General features: G+C 26.7%; 1 protein-coding gene across 2 annotated transcripts in view; it reads right to left on the minus strand.

Moving 5' to 3' along the window:
• LOC123296661 (restin homolog) overlaps positions 1–17,520 on the minus strand; it is a 65,598-nt gene that overhangs the window by 25,717 nt on the left and 22,361 nt on the right. Inside the window, exon 1 of one of the 2 annotated variants that reach the window (XM_044878228.1) lies at positions 16,141–16,417. The exons of the other annotated variant lie outside the window; for it this stretch is intronic. Coding sequence (XP_044734163.1) covers positions 16,141–16,216 — 76 coding nt within the window. The 5' untranslated portion in view covers positions 16,217–16,417. Of the gene's footprint in view, positions 1–16,140; positions 16,418–17,520 lie in introns of those variants that run through there. 2 annotated transcript variants of the gene reach the window in all.

A 17,520-nucleotide genomic window follows, 5' to 3' on the forward strand; every position in this document is an offset into this window, starting at 1 on the left:
ACCAATATACATGGATACGCGCGAAAAATATAAATATTTCTTCGTACATCGGACGTTTAAGAAAATGATAAATAAGTTTATTTATTTAATTATATTAAAATTAATAATTTATTTAGAAAAATATTTAATATCCGACATGTGAAAATAATATTTTTAACAATTATTACTAGATTGATACCCACCGCTTCACTGAGCTTAAAAGTAAAAACCACCGCTTTATAGCCTCCACCCTCGCTTGATATACACAGTTTTCAATTTTGTTAAATGTAAAATAGTCATAATTCATTGAGTATATCATAATAGTTGGCCATGATTTGTTTGACATTTACTATTTTATATTTTTACAGAATTCTTAAATTTATGGTTCAAAATGATGATCATCGATCTCCTTCATTTATAATCATCATTTTGAATCATAAATTAAAAATTTCTGTAAAAATTTGAAAACTGGTAAATGTCAAATTAAATTAAATTTTTTTATTTTAGTATATCTTAATAAATTATAGTTCATGTATTATTCTGATATATAAGCTATATTTCTGTACAGTTTCATTAAAAACCATTCCCTAGTTTTAGCGTGAAAGCGTAACAAACAAACAAACATGTTTACTTTCACATTTATAATATAAGGATTTTCAAAAACTCAATAATACTGGTGTACCTTATGCGACCTGATCATATTCTTAAAAAAAGTTTTGTATTCATACCCTAATACATTATGGTTCTGTTCCTAAGTACATGCCAGCTAGACCAGCTCGTTTTGACATTTATTCCTTTCTTATGTATATTTAATAAATAAATAAAATGTCAAAGCACGCTGGGCAGCATGTATTTAGATACAGAAGCTATAATTTTGAAACTAAAAATTTTAAAAATAAACATCCCACACATAGCATAACAATTGTAACGAAATTATAATATTATACTTAATACTTATATAAAAAGTATTATAGCATACTTAAGTTATTTGATTTTAAGTGGTTTTTAATACGGGACATCCTTATTTACAAATATGCTTGTATGTTTGAGTGATATATTGAAATTTCGAGTTCATTTTTATGATATATTTACGGCTATTTTTAGCAATAATACTTTGGTTATAGTCCGAAAACTAAAGGCATTATTTTGATTTTGAAAATTTTTGAAAGTGGAGAAATTCAGAGAGGGAAAGAGGGGTAAAAAGGGATTTGAGACAAAATTTTAGAAATGACATTTTTTAATTATTTAGTCTCTAGATCTTGATTCATTGTTTAGTTTTGATTTGAGACATTTTCGATATATAAGACATTTTGACTTGGTCGCCCTAGTAGCTCAGTTGGTTGAGGCGTAACTAATTCCGTTCGCGGTATGTCTAGGGTAGAAGGGTTCGATCCCCGCCGTCACAACAAAAATTAATTTAATTAATAGTTGTGATGAACTGGTGTAGTGCAATTGTCAGTGGAAAAGGTGGTAAAACATATATATGGTATCACAATGTCCTCTAAAGCCTAAGTGTGTCCTTCGTGGACAGCAAATATAAACTAACCTAACCTAGCCTAGATATGACTGCCTTGCTTTCCTTCAGATATTGTTGCTATCTAGTTTCGCCAAAAGGCAATGCAAAATGAATACTTGCCGCTCGACTATCGCAATAAGATTAATATAATTATTTCTAAAACTTTATATTCTGGGTTAAGTCATAACTTGGGTCTTTATGACTATTTTATTAGTTGAAAACTGTATAATTTTTGGAATGTATGTAGTGGGTACGGTCACACCTTGATTGATAAACCGTTATTGATAAAAACATTTATTAATTACGTTGGCTCCACGTTTTCATATCCAAATATTTTATAATGCAATTTATACACAAAATGTATGGATAGATATTACAATTTTTTTAAATTTATTATAAAAAAGAATAGTGAAGAACGCATGTTTTCGAAAAAACTTTGGAGCAAATATCTGCATAGATTATAGGTTTTAAAAATTATCTGCCGTAATCTGATCATAAGTATACTCGGCGAGGATACTACGCGAGAATGTATACATACTGTACAATTTGCGGATGATTTGCGTTTTCACGGATGTTTACAAAAAAATGTTTTAAACAAAAGTTCTTTATTTTTTATAAGGAACATTTTTACATTTAAACTCTTTTTCAATCTCAAACGGTTTATAAGATGGGTCCTACGGACCCAATTGACCTTTGTTGCTCATTTACGAATGCGAATTCACTTTTTACGTCCTAAGCACGCTATAAAAATTCAGCTTGATACCTCAGATGACAGACGGACAGGCGACAGACAGAGAGACATACAACCGGAAATGGACTAATTATAGGTGATTTTATGAACACCTATTCCAAAATTTTGTTCATAGCATCAATATTTTTAAGCGTTACAAACTTGGGACTAAACTTGTATATTTCATATACATGGTATAAAAATACTGTACGGTTTTTCGAAAAACCCCTTGTTCAAATACGGGCAAAATCCATTTAGGAACTTTTATTTTTAGTAACAGTGTAGCTATATACGAAATTATCGTTTTAAAACTTCAATATAAGTAATCACTTAATTCAAATACTGTCCAAAAACAACTAAAAGAAAATTTCCGTAACGTGTACGCCAATATGGTCTAAACTATACAATAAAAATAACACTGAATGGATAAAACATTAAAACGTTTATGTTAAAAATGATATCATTGTTTTTATTTATAATTAATTTAGGTTATAATATTTAATATTTATAAATAAAATATTTAATATGTGATGTTTTCTTTGAGTGAAATGATATCATTTACCTGCGGCTGCACTTAAAAGTCTTACGAAATATTATTTAAATGATTTTCAAAAATAAATTTTTTAAAATTTATATTTGCCAAATTTATTTGTAAACAATAATTAAACAATCAATACAAGTTAAACTTTAACATATTATAATATTTATAATATTATATATTATAAAATTAATTATAATTAAAAATAAAATATCATACATCTATGATTTTATTACATAAATTTCAACTACAATCAACGAAGCTTATTAGTGAAGCATTGAATTAAATAACTGCGAAGAAGTATTTTACTCTTCGACAAATCTATTCAGAAATCGTAATTTATGGTCAACCCTGTATCCCTGTCACAGACGTATCAAAAGAAAATCTAAAAACAATTACGCGATTCAGTGACGTCAGGTATATCTAAAAGCATATAATTTGAAGAGTCTGTTTAAAATTTTTTTTTTTTTTCTATCTCTCATTATTTATTTAGGTCTTAAAATACATTGGGCTAAATTTGAAAGAATACACCGTTTGAGAAAAGTAAGAAAGGAAATATTATACTGTAAAAGTTTTTTTGTAATTCTAATAGAAAAATATGATTGAATAACAACCGAAACAAAGAATTTAACAGAACACGGCGTCAGGTTAAAAATGGATATTGCAATTTTCAGGACGTCGAAAAATATGGACGGACATATCGTTCTATATAGGAACACTTACACAAAATGATTTTCCAATTACATTCTTCCTATAAAGAAAAGTATATTTGTCAATTTTAAGCTTGTGGGAAACTATGTGATAAACTTCCTACCTCAGTGTTTCTCACAGCAGAGTTTCTACACACAGAGGTTCAAAAATATTAAGAAAATGTAATAATAGATTGAATTTTATGCAGTACCTAAGTAAATTAACGATGGGTTTAATTACATATATCATATTCTTTCTTTGATTAGCTCTAATTAAGATAAGATAACCAAAAATTTAAATTATGTATATGTTATATTTTTAAAATGAAAAAACTAACTAAAAAACGTGAAAAACGTGTATAAGTTTAATTTGCGTGCATTGTAAACCTATACTTGTCAAAATTTCGCAAAAAAAATAATTCGCAGATTAATACATCTCGTGTTTCGGTTTGTTTTTATGCTCCAGTGCATTAGAATTCATGCTTAAGAAAACGTTTTAGTTGTGAATAACTTATTCGACGTATTAATTACAAGCAGAAACAACCGTAAAATTTGGATTTGAAAATTGGTAATCCATTGGTAATAGTCTCTCAAGTTTTGAATAGATTTGTAGTATTTTTTACCTCGAAATTTTTCGTTACATAGATATTTTCACGTGTTACCGTTCTTTAATCGCAATTCCAAAAATTGTCGGCTTAAATTTATACCTTTTTCGACCCAGCTACAAATTTTTTAACTTTTTATTATTTACTTCTATTTACATTAAATCTATAAAAACTAACGCATTTTATTTCCATCAAATAGGAACATCTAAAATAACAACATTGATTTTCAGGCCAGTATTATTAATTAAGTTATGATTTAAATTATTTTTATATCAATTATTAATGAATATTTAATTTTTTCTCAGTTTGATAAAAGCAGAAATTTTTTTGATCATATATTTCTAAACTAGAGTGATACCCACCCGCTTCGCTGGGTTTAAAAGTAAAAATTGATAAAGATTACTCTGCAATTTATGGTAATGTCAAATGACTCTTTTTTACAGAAATTTTTATAAATTATATCTCATGTGTTATTCTGAATTATGAGCTATATTGGTGTATAGTTTCATTAAAAACCATTCGCTAGTTTTAGCGTGAAAGCGTAACAAACAAACAAACGTGCTTACTTTCGCATTTATAATAAATATAGGATGATATTTTTTGGGACGAAAGCAAATATTTCCCGAGCTTCTTAATAATGGCTTCATAATGCGGTTATCAACTCTTTAGTTTAAAAAGAGTATAATATTATCCCTTTTTCAAGAAACAGTCTGTGTCAAAAAAGGACGCTCGGGAATTTGAAAAAACTCGAAATACAAATAGGGTAGGGAATTTGAAGTAAAGTTATTAAAATTTGAAATTTGATTAAGATTTGGTTGAAAACATTGTTTTTACTAGACACTTATAGACAGAGAACATGGGTCATTAGATTCTCCTCACAATGTTGGAATTTTTATTTAGTTGGTCAGTGTTTTTCTTTAGAAATAAGAATAATTTTGGAAGTGAAAATAAAAACATTAGAATTTGGTATAGCTAAATATTTTTCAGAATATTTCACCTCGTACATGTAATTAAAGTCAGAGTAAAATTTATTTTTTGTGCAATGCTAAAAAATTTTTAAATTCATTTTATGTCTTCTATTGAAAATAATAATTGACCTTGATTTAAAAGAAACATAATTTTTTTTTTGTATTCAGGTGAAGTTCAATCTCATTAAAAATATTTCACAAATTTTTGTTAATAAAAATACTTAAAAATTTAAAAACCTGCCATAAATTGTTTATTTATTCAAATTATAATCAAATATAATCTAATTTAAAAAACAAATAAAAATTATTCCACACATATTTGGATTATGTGTTTTCTTATCTTCAGAATCAAACAATCTGTAATTAATCTTCAGAGCCTTATGATTACAAAGATTTTAAGATTTTGAAGCGCTAAAAAATTCAATTAATTTGCATTAATTAATTTTCAGCTTTGAAAACTACTTTTCTGGAGTTTTTCTAAACATTAAACTGTAAAAACGGTGAGCTTTAGATCAAAAAGTTGACATTTGACTGTTTCTGTGGAGGGAGAGGGATATACAAATAAATAATATTAATCTGTCAGATTTTCTGAACAATAATCAATTTAAAAAATGCGGCCTTATTTTTCTAGAAAATTCGCATATTTTTCTAGACTTTATTCTGAATCGTCTGATTGAAATTCAATACACATATGTTGAAATTCAATTATCAAAATCGGCAAGTATATTTTAGTGAAGATTAAATGGTTAATTTTTCATGGCGTACACCCATAATTCAATATTTAAAACATTTAGTCATAATATTATTGATTCCATCATCAAATTCCATTATCAAATGAATATCAATCAAAAATATGAATTTAGTTAAATATCTCGTATATTAATTTAATTACTTTTTTTTTAATAATAATAAAAAATTCGATAAAAATAGAATTTTTCCAATAATTATTACAGACTTTAATGTCTTCAAAAATGTTACCTACACTTTCAATGAGATTTTCTGCGCTTGCTTGATTTTCATGGTAATCGTAAGAAATTTAATTTTAATATTAAAAGATCGATATTTTATTTATTTCATAAAATTTTCTTAGCGTCCATTTCGTAAAATTTACCTTGTAGCTTGTAATTATAAAAAAAAATTACATTCAGTGAGTAGGAAACAATTATCTATGGTAAGACTTAACGGGAAAAGAAAATTTAGTGGAAAATTATCAATCAATTTAAATGGGTGTTATTTTACATAAGTAATCATAAATTAAAAATTTGTTGTCCATGATTGAAAATGAACCTTTCATTGCTGTATAATATTTGGTAACTATTTTGTAAACGTTTCTCGACGTTAAATTTTTTGAGAATAATCACCTTCCTTCAAAATATAAATGTCAAAAACGATTAACAGCCCAAATGCTATTACTGACTCATTTGAGTTTTGATTGTTTCTAACTATTTTATGAAATGATCAAAAATCCAATTTTATAATAATAATAATGTAGTTTAACTTATAACAGAGGCCACCCACGTCAATATTTGTTAATCTTTATTTATTAACAACATACATATTTACAATTACATTTTGATGTGGGTGAATTCGGTTACTCCGTTCTTATCCAAGCGACGGCAATGTAATCAATTCTGCACCCCATTAATTATAATTGTTCACACTGCCGCTGCCTGAAATCGAACCCACAAGCCAAACGGTCAAAGACTGACGCCTTAGACCGCTCGATCACTGAGCCGGTTCAATCCAATTTTAATAAAATATCTTCAAATCTCATTAGAAGTATTAATTTCTCATTTTATAAAGATTTTCGGAACTTTCACTCTAGAAATGTCTATGACTACAGATATCTGTTCAGTCAAACAGTAATTATAAAAATACTAATTCGATATTGATTTTTCAACAAGATTAAAATCCGGATAGATGAAAGAAAAAAATCTAACATGCTGAAATTGTAGAGCTGAATTTGAGATTATTTTCGTGAATGGGTTCATTAATTTTGTCCAAGTTTTTTTTAAATGTAGATTTTTTTAAATTTAACAGATAAGAAATAAAGTTCTAAGACAAAAGATGTATCTTTTCTTCAAAATTTTTTTGTTTGTAATCCTCATAGATTTCAGCATATGCAGAGTACTTAAACCATAAAGTATTTTTGTTTCATTACAAATTAACTAACGTTGACCTTATATCAAAAGAAATAATTACAAGCCTCGGAATCGTCGGCAATCTCTCCTTCCTTGAAACTAAGGTTGTTAACGATTAAATACTTATTGTGTATTTTGACCTAAACGCTTCAGTGCGATTTATTAAAAAATTTTGATTGTTTCCAATTATTATTCATTCATTGTAATCAAAGAAAAATTTTCCGAAGTTTAAACAATTATTATTGGCCTTATTTTAATGTAATCTCTTTTTTATATATTCTCTTTATAAACGGACCAAAAATCACTTGTATCATCGGTAACCGCTTATGGAATTAAATCGGTTGCGTAAATGTAGGAGGGGACAATTTGCAATGCAAAATTGGGTTACTAACTTAGCTCGTGAGGTAAACGGATAATTTTCACGTAAAATTCTAGCTTTCAATCTACCTTTTCAAGAAAAAATAGAAAAACAAATTTACATTTTTAACTACAGAAGAAATAAATATAACAATATTTTTACTATTAGTTTTAATAAATATTTAAACTGCACCTTACAATAAGTTTCAACGGTTCAAGGTAAATAAATTACCATTTACTTTTTACACAAACAAATTCAAAGTTCTAGAAGTAACAAATAAAATATAATCGGCGTCATATCATATTCAATCATAAAGTTTTTGTTGCAAATCACCAACACCAACAAATCAACTTGAATAACAATTTTCATTCATTCATAATTAAGATTAATTAAGTTTTTTAGACTTTTTTAAAGATTATTATTTTCACTTTTTTGTTTTAATGTATTTCAAAAGTTTTTTATTTTTTTGCATTTTTAAATGAAGAAAAATTTGACAAAAGAAAAAATTTATTACGTATATTTTCATGAGGATGCGAAAAGCAAGGGATTTTAAAAAATTCAAAAACTAATATTACATAATATTTTTAAGGTATTTATCAAACTACGTCATTTAAAATAAATTCTAAATATAACCAATATCGTAAGATTACAAATTTTACATAAATTTTTTATTTTCCAATTAGAAACTGGTCCATTTTATTTTATGTATCAAATAATAATACAAAATCGGACACAGATACAAATTGTATATACTAGATAGCTAGATTTTTTGTTAAAAATTAAAAATTTTAGTCTGTAAATTAATTATTCAAACTTGTTAAAATTCAAATGTTTAATTTTCGCAACTAATAATATATCAAAAACCTTTATTGTTTATATATTCTCTTTATATACCAGTTTCTAGCACGGAAAATCGTGTCTCTGACCTAGATGATGGAATCAACTGTTTGAATCCTTCTAAAAGCATTTCTAGCCTACTCCGAGAGTTTTCATTCACGTTTACTTCGAAATTAACGATTCAAAATTTTTATTCTTAAATTTATTCGTGCATTATTCTTTATACAAGACCAAAATTCTCATATTTCCAAAAAACTGTGTACGCATGATAATGGACCAAAAAAAAATTTTAAGAATTTATAAATATATAAAAAAGTACATGTTATCGATCATTATCAAAAAATATTAACGATTAATCATAATTTCCGTATGTTTCATTATCAGTATGATAACTTTAAAAATGCTTAACAGATGACGTTGACATCGGTTGACAAGTTTAATTAATATGTCACAAAAAATTGTTTAAATAAAATAGACAATCAACTCCGAAAATTTTAAAGAACCATAACTCGGCGCTTTAACCCGTTGTAACGTTGACAAATCTATTAGTTTCATTATGATACAGAAGATTTCTAGAGTATAATATATCGATAATATAGGAATTATAACTACAATAACTAATAAATAATCAAATAACTAATGGTCAAAATACTATTTATTTTTTTTTGTAATATAATTTTTTGTATTATTAATTGTTATTAAATCAGTTTAATTATTATAATAAACTATGGTAATGTGTGTGTTAAATTTTGTACGCTATTTAAAATTTTGAACAATGAGATGGTCTGTTGACGACCCATACTACCTTAAAATATATATAATTTTAGTACCACTATACAAGCAATTAAAGTTTAACATAAACATCTATGGTAATGCCAATGTTTGCATCATCAGACTTTTCAATCATATAGAATTAATTACAAAAACTTTGATTTTATTTAAACTGCGACTACATATTGTTAGTTATATGATTTTTAATTACATAAATGTTTAATTATCCTGAAAAATTGTATAATATTTCTCTTACAATTTAATTACAAATGTATTGACATAGATTTTCATGCATATAATACAATTCAGAATACTTCCGCAAATTTCTTTCATTATTCTTTTTTAATCATAATGAGAAGCAAATATTTATTGTTACTAAGTAGATTATATAAAGGCGTAGTTTCTTAAATAATCAATTGTTTTACGTCATTTGAATGATGCATTTGTAATTGGGTTTTACCATGCGAAAGTATATTTTTTAACATTATATCATTTTTTATTTATTTGTAGATCAAGGCAGATTCTTAATATGGAATATGGAAATTATGATAAAAATTTTCTTCAAATCGAATAAAAATTACACTTGGCGATAATTTTGATCAACGTTATCTTCTATTGGACTGACCTCGAAAATAGCAACCACATTTTTATGATATCACCTTTTTTTCACTTCCATCGATATTCCCCATGACAGACTACCTTTTTTGGCATTTCAAAACACAGAATGAAAGATATATGCCAGTGAAACCTTACAAAAAAAACAGTTAAAATCGCAAAACGCGATGTAAAGCTACATTTTTGATATGTTACTCGGACCCCTTAGGAGAGTATTAACCACGTTTTGCAAGCAAAAAAAAGTTGTGCTACTGACGTAATACGTGAAAAAATGAAAAGTTTTCCTTTCTCTTATTACGCAAGTACGACAACTTCTTTTTGCTTGCAAAACGTAGTTTCACACTCCTCTAAGGTTTCCAAATAACATATACACATACAAAAAAAAACAGCTTTATAGCGCATTCCGGCCGCAATTTGTACTAGTTGTCGAAAATTTTGAAAAGTTTGCGAAGTATTTTCAAGAAAACTTTTTTTGATTTTTTTCAAAAAACTTTCATAAGTATCGCAAGTTGAAGCTACCTACAAATTCATCTCTCTATCTTTTATATTTTTTGAGAAAATAGACACCAAAGTTTTGGCATTATTTGCCCCTCCACGAGAAAACAATGATGTTTACGAAAAAATTTTTCAAACATAAGTTGTTTATTTTTTTAAGCGGGTAAAAGCTAGTAGAGTTATATTTTTCAAAATTTATATCAATATACATGAATAGTATTTATGATAGTCAAAATTGTTAAAAGAAAAAATTTCTTTCAACTGTGAAATTTTTATTTCCATGAAATAAATTTTATTGTCGATATTCTATGTGTAACCTAGCAAACGATATTTAATAACTGTGCGAAATTTTTCACAAGAAATTTTATTATATTCAGCAAAATTAAAATATTTCCTCATTTCCAAATTTTTTTTTATGTTTATGTATTTTCAACAAAGTTTTTAATTTAATTAGCATTGACACGTTTATTTTCAATTATTACACATTTTTAATAATGATGGAATTTTTCGGTTGGATGTTTTTTCATCATTAGGGTTATTTTGTTTCCAAGTTTAATTTTATTTAAGTTTTTATTGTTTCGACCAATTCAATAATGTAATGTAATATGCAAAGTATATTAAGTTTAGTCCCAAGTTTGTAACGCTTAAAAATAATGATGCTACGCACAAAATTTTGGTATAGGTGTTCATAGAATCACCTAATTATTCCATTACGGTTGTTCGTCCGTCGTCCGTCCGTCTGTGAACACGATAACTCAAAAACAAAAAAAAGATATCGAGCTGAAATTTTTACAGCGTACTCAGAACGTAAAATGTGAGGTCGAGTTCGTAAATGAGCAACATAAATCAATTGTGTCTTGGGTCCGTAGAACCCATCTTGTAAACCGTTAGCGATAGAACAAAAGTTTAAATGTAAAAAAAGTTACTTATAAAAAAATAACCAACTTTTGTTTGAAACATTTTCCCGTAAACATCAATGTTTACCCGTGAGGGTGCAAATTAGGCGTAAATTGTATAGTACGTATTATATACGAATATCAGTTGTATATGTGGACATGTATGTATGTGTAATGTGACAAAGTAATCAACACTGTCGATGTATAGTATTTCAACAGTTAACTCAGTCAATTGTTTGTTTTCACTTGTTCAATCAAAATTTTCTGTTTTATAGTGTGCCGCATTTAAGATGAAGACAACCCCATATTTTCACTATTAATAGGAATATCGATTTGAATATTTAGACAGCAAAATAAGGTGATTTGATCACATTTTTTAAGATACTTAACCGAAATCAGCCGACTACAAATTGATAAATAGGGCGCATTATTATTTTGGTTAGGGTTAATGCTAGAAAATAATGATTAAAAATTTTCTAAAGGACTTTTTTTAATCTTTGAGAGAAAGTTCTCCAGAACTCAAATATCTTTAAAATACGATAACGTAATTTTATTAACGTAAAAAAAATATATAACATTAAAATTTGCATAAAACTATGTATGAATTCTGTTGATTGATTGATTAATTGTACTTGGTCATCAAATATTATTGAAAAAAAAATTTACGATAGTACAGCCGACTATGCATATCATTTTTTAAGTTCCGTTGTTAGGTCGGATTTAAAATTTGCAAATATTTCATAGAAATAATATAGCAAATACATTGTTTTCATTAATTACACAATCAATAATTATTATTGCTTTGCATAATATGTGATTTGGTAATTTTTGATTATGCATATTATCAAGTATCAATTATAGGCGAGTCGTATTGAAGTCACAATTATCGATTTTCGTCAGAAAATTGAAAATTAAATTTTTACAGAATTCTTTAATTTATGGTTCAAAATGATGATCATAGTTCTGCTCAATCTATAATCATCATTTTGAACCATAAAGATTTCTGTAAAAATTTTAAAAAATGGTAAATGTCACATAATATTTAGTAAACTAATTTTTTTATTTTTTTTAAATATATCTTTATAAATTATAGTTCATGTGTTATTCTGATATATCAGCTATATTGCTGTACAGTTTCATTAAAAACCATTTGCTAGTTTTAGCGTGAAAGCGTAGCAAACAAACTAACAAACATGCTTACTTTCATATTTTTAATATATAGGGATAAAATATTCAAAAAAATATAGGAAATATATATAGAAAAATATATAGAAAAAGTTTATTTTGATCATTATTTATAAATAAATTTATGAAAATAAAAATAATTTTCAATAGATAGTTATGCGCAGTAATTTAATAATTATAAAAGATATCATATAAGTACAGGTGTAGGTTGACTATTTAACATATCTCAGCTCAGCTAGGTATTAAAATAAATTTTTATTATTAAATACCTGGTGTTGTTTATGTTTTGAACCTACTCAATTCATTCATTATTATTAAAATATTAACTAATTTAAATAATCATTAATTAATATAAGTAAGATATTTAAATATTAATTTTTATTTTATTTTAAATAGAATGTGTTCAATCGATTGATTGAAATATTTTAAAGCAGTGCTATCACGGAAACTACTGAAATAAATCGTGTGAAGACAGCTGCTTTATGTTTAGTTTAGTTTAGTTTACCATTTCATAATAAATAGACTTACGCCAGAGCAGGTTGTTTATTCTTTGATAAGGAATAACTTTTACATTTAATCTTTTGTTCTATCTCTAACGGTTTGATGAGTCCTTTTTCATTTGATTGAATGATCAAAAAATGTACCATTTTATAATTGGCGTATCTCGGTCAATTTTGAAGCTAGAAAACATGTGCAACATGACACCAAAAACCGACATGATATTACCTTATAAAATACAAAAAACTGATCTAGGAAATTGGGGCAAAAATCGAAATTTTTTTCGAAATATCCTAGAGTTCTCATTTATTATCTTCGATAATATTTATATTTTACAAACTGTCAATGTATTTTTTGTACAAAATTTATGTTTTTTCATTCAAAAAAAATGTAGTGTGAGTTATCAGAAGTTAAACTTAATGGAGATAATTTAAAGTAAGTACAAGGAAATTTTATGTATTGTATTACTAAATATCGAGAGAGAGAGAGAAAAAAAACAATTAAAAGAAACTGCTTAAACTAAACCTGCAAAGTAGCGTACCAGAAAACTAATATTTGTAATTAATTACTAATACAGATATTTGCAAGAAACCTTTATAATTTTTTTATTTGATGCATAGTTTTTTTCTTCTTTGTAAAAAATTGTTTTTTTTTAACACCCAAAAAAGGAGATTAGCCCCCTACACTCTTATATGACGTTGATTTTTTGGTATGCATTTTTTACAACCACATAAGCAATGGTGGGAACTTTCAAAGATGCAACATTTTTTTCTTGATTACCATAATTTTTTATTTAATTTAGTTGTATTAAATATTAAAATATTTTACTTACATAAATTTTGATAACATGAGCGTCCTGCTTTATGGTAATAATATTTAGGAGGATTATTCATTTATTTTATAGGAAATTTAATTTATCTCAAGGTTAAAAATAAATTTGGTTTTGATGGAGTCCAAAATCAATGAATGTCAAGATCAGCTATCAATATATTATTGATTGATTTTGATTACAAATATTAATGAATTGTTAAAATTATTTTTGTTTATTTGAAAACTAACAAAAATAAAGGGTTCTTTTAGCGATTCACATCTTTGAGTTGGCAATACTCGTATGTTTGATAACCAAATTAAGTGCAGTTAGTTTCATACGTATATTAGTATGTAACGGAAACTTTGTACATGATTTTGCCCCTCTTCATAACGTCGGATTAATTCGAAATTTGGCACACGAAACATTGTCATCAAGGACCGATGACAATACAATAATTTAATAAGTTTGATTTATTATCCTGATCTGAGATTTTTAGGATTAACGATTTCCATATCTGCAAATTTATACATTTATTTGCGCTCCCACCATATTTATAGTGAATTTTTGAGTTGTATGGTAACTAATAGCATAATCGCTATGTTCATGAATTATAATAATTCATAATAGCAGTCACATATGCATAGAGGTTATGCGGAGCAGTTCAAAACGTTATTTTAAGTGTAAAAAATACAATTATGTTCATAATCATAATTTTTTTGCTTAAGTTAAAAAATGTTCAAAGCACGTGACTTTTAATTTAATTTTGGGACAAAAAAATTAATGAATTATGATTAATTTTGATGAAAATTATGTTTAGTTATTAATGTTATTTAAGAGGCCGAGCGAAAAGGTTCTAATTAGTGGTAATAAATGATTCATAAACATTAATTTAATGAAAATTAATCAATACAATTTTCCCTTTAATTACAGCCCTTAAGGAATGATCTCTTCTGTTAAAAACGAAAATGTTTCTTTTTTGCAAGTAAAATTCATATTTGTTTAGTTTTAAGTTATCAATAATTTAGAGGCAATAAGGAATAACTGTCAAATAAATAATAAGCCTGACCCTGGTCTAATACTATAATTTTCATCTAAATTTCATCCCATAAATTTGATCGGCAATTAATTTTCAAGTCGACAATACAACCATCAAAAATTATTAATTGAATTAGGGGTAATATTTCCAAAACAAAAAACAATATTCCTTTAAAATCAACATATCGTGTAAATAAAAATCAAATAATAAAAACAATATTCGAAAACTAATTAAATTTGCAAGAAAAATTTCTATCCGATTACATGATTTTCTTTATCGGAAATTAAACTTTTGTAACATAACTCCCCTCGTGCACCTGATCAGAAATTATTAAATGTAATTTACACGTTTCGGATTTTTGATTTGGAAAATATGAATATCATATTTTTATAAGCTTACAAAATTGCTCAATTTTCAAAACAATTGCAATTGGACATTATAAAAATTTTTACTATGTACTATTATTGAAAATAGAAAACGAGTTGTGTAACTTTAAATCGTAGAAAATTAAATGCTCTATAAAAATGACAATAACTAATTTCCACATAAGTTATAATCAAAATGTGAAATATTACATGAAACCGAAATGATAGTGGGAAAATTTTTTTATGTATATTGCATATAAAATTTTTCGATTTTCGGTCTCCAGTTTTCAAGATACGTATCCGGTCTGGGGGCAAAGGAATGTATTTTCCGGATTTAAGAGAAATTTTTTTATTTTTGTTTTTTCCCAAAATAAGTTAATAACTTTTATTATTCTAAAAAATGCTTCAAATCTCTGAAGTAAAATTTATTTAAACCAGAGATTTCAGTTTTGAAGGCTTTTGGAGTTGACAACCTTAAGGAAGCTACGTAATAATTTTTGGGATAAGAGTAATAGACCCGGTAATAGCCATCATTGACCATCATTAAAAATGCAGGTTGCCAATGGGAAATCCGTTAGGATATTATGGAACTAATGTTTTTAAACAATATTTCTAAACACTACAGTTTTCGAGGAAAAAATTCGTAAAATTTAAAAACGTGATTTTTACGATATTCATCCCTCGAAAAGTGTATGAATAATCAAATTTTTAAAATGTATAAAATATTTATTTTTAGTGTAAAGCTTACACAACATCCCGCCAAAATTTTTGACCTAAGTGCATTTTAAGTGCTTGATTTTTTAATTGTTAAGAGACCGCGCGAAAAATAACCCAAAAATAATGATTTTCTGTTCTATACATGCTAGAAAGATGGGATTTTCGCACTAGTCCTCTCGAAATAAAGTCAAATTAACAGAAAACTTCGAAAAATTTAAACTCGCGGAAAATCGGAAAAACGATTTTTTCTTTTCCAATTGTTTGACTCAAATCAAAATTTCAACAAAGTAAACATGAAAAAAATTTTGCTATCTTAAGCAATTTTTTTCGAATGCAAAAAAAAAATATTTTTCGCAAAGGATTTATGTTATTAAAAGGTTTGCACATTACCTGTACTACCATTTCTATTATCCATTTTATCAGAATAGCTGTCGTTATCAGCAAAGGTCACAAATGCAGCAGGCATTTTTCTTGTTTTTTTTGCTTCCAAATATTTTCCAAAAAAAAATTAAACAAACAACAATTTTTTATAAAAAATAAATAAATAATTTACACTTGAATGGATCACTAGTTAATCTTCGTGTGTACTACACCAAACCAACAAACATATAAGTCGCGCAACAGTGACTTAATAATAATAAATAAAATATGTAACTTAAGTAACTTGACAATAAGTTTATTACCTATACGAATACGACGTTTAGAGGAGAAGGAAAGCAAAGAAGAAACGAATGAATGCAAAACTACATACATACAACATTCACTTAAATCAGATTGTTATGTTTTATCATTATTAATAACAAATTTGTAATAGTTATAAAAAAGATAAAACATATGTAATGTAGGTATAAATAAATGAGTAAGAATGATAAAGGAATTGAAAACAGATTATACAGGGTCATTCGTTTTAGCGAATTTCCGAAGGAACTGGAGCTATTGCGTTTGTACTGATAATGGAATTTTGAAAAAGAAATCACATCAAAAATATTCTGTAAAAAACTAGCCAAGTCTCGATGGAGCTGCTTGTTTATCTCTAAAAAGTAATGAAATCTAGGCAAAGTCGTGAAATATCTAAGATTCCTTACTGCGATTTCTTTATTATTATAGTTAATATTGTGTGACTTGGCCGTGGACGTTGACGTGGTCTCAGGTCACCAGGTACCCCAGATCTTCGATTATCCTAGTTTTTATAGTTTTCTAATATGTGGCCATTAAACCCTAACTCTGTACTAAATTTCAGCTCTCTGAGTTTATGGGAAGTACTAGTTCTATTCTGATGATCATGAGTGAGTGAGTGAGTGTCATAAATGCAAAGCTTTCGTTTAGTTTCGGAACTAAATAACCTACAAACTTACAATTTTGGATTTTAAGCTAATTTTTTTTTTTTTGGAAAATTTCTGCGTTATGGTCTTATCCAGAGATTTTCAAATAGGATAAAATTTGGTGTCGAGAAGGGTTTTCGTATTTGAAAGATTAAGTTAATGAAAAAATCGACAGATATACAAGGGGTAGGGGGCGGTGGTTGGCGCAAAATACAAAATTTTGAATTTTTCTAAAATACATTTTTTTTTTTTTGTATTTGTTGACCAGTTTTAAGTAAAAAACTACTCTTGTACTAAATTAAAAATACAATATTCGATTTTAAGAAAATTGTGTAATTTTTCAATCTCTAAATTCGCTTAGCTAACGCAGCTCCTGCGCAACGATTTTCTTTTTTGTATTGTTGTAGGTGTGTGTAAAAAAAATTATAACCGGTTTCCTTTCTATAAT

The sequence above is a fragment of the Chrysoperla carnea genome, chromosome 3 (assembly GCF_905475395.1).
Source record: "Chrysoperla carnea chromosome 3, inChrCarn1.1, whole genome shotgun sequence".
Classification (NCBI taxonomy): Eukaryota; Metazoa; Arthropoda; class Insecta; order Neuroptera; family Chrysopidae; genus Chrysoperla; species Chrysoperla carnea.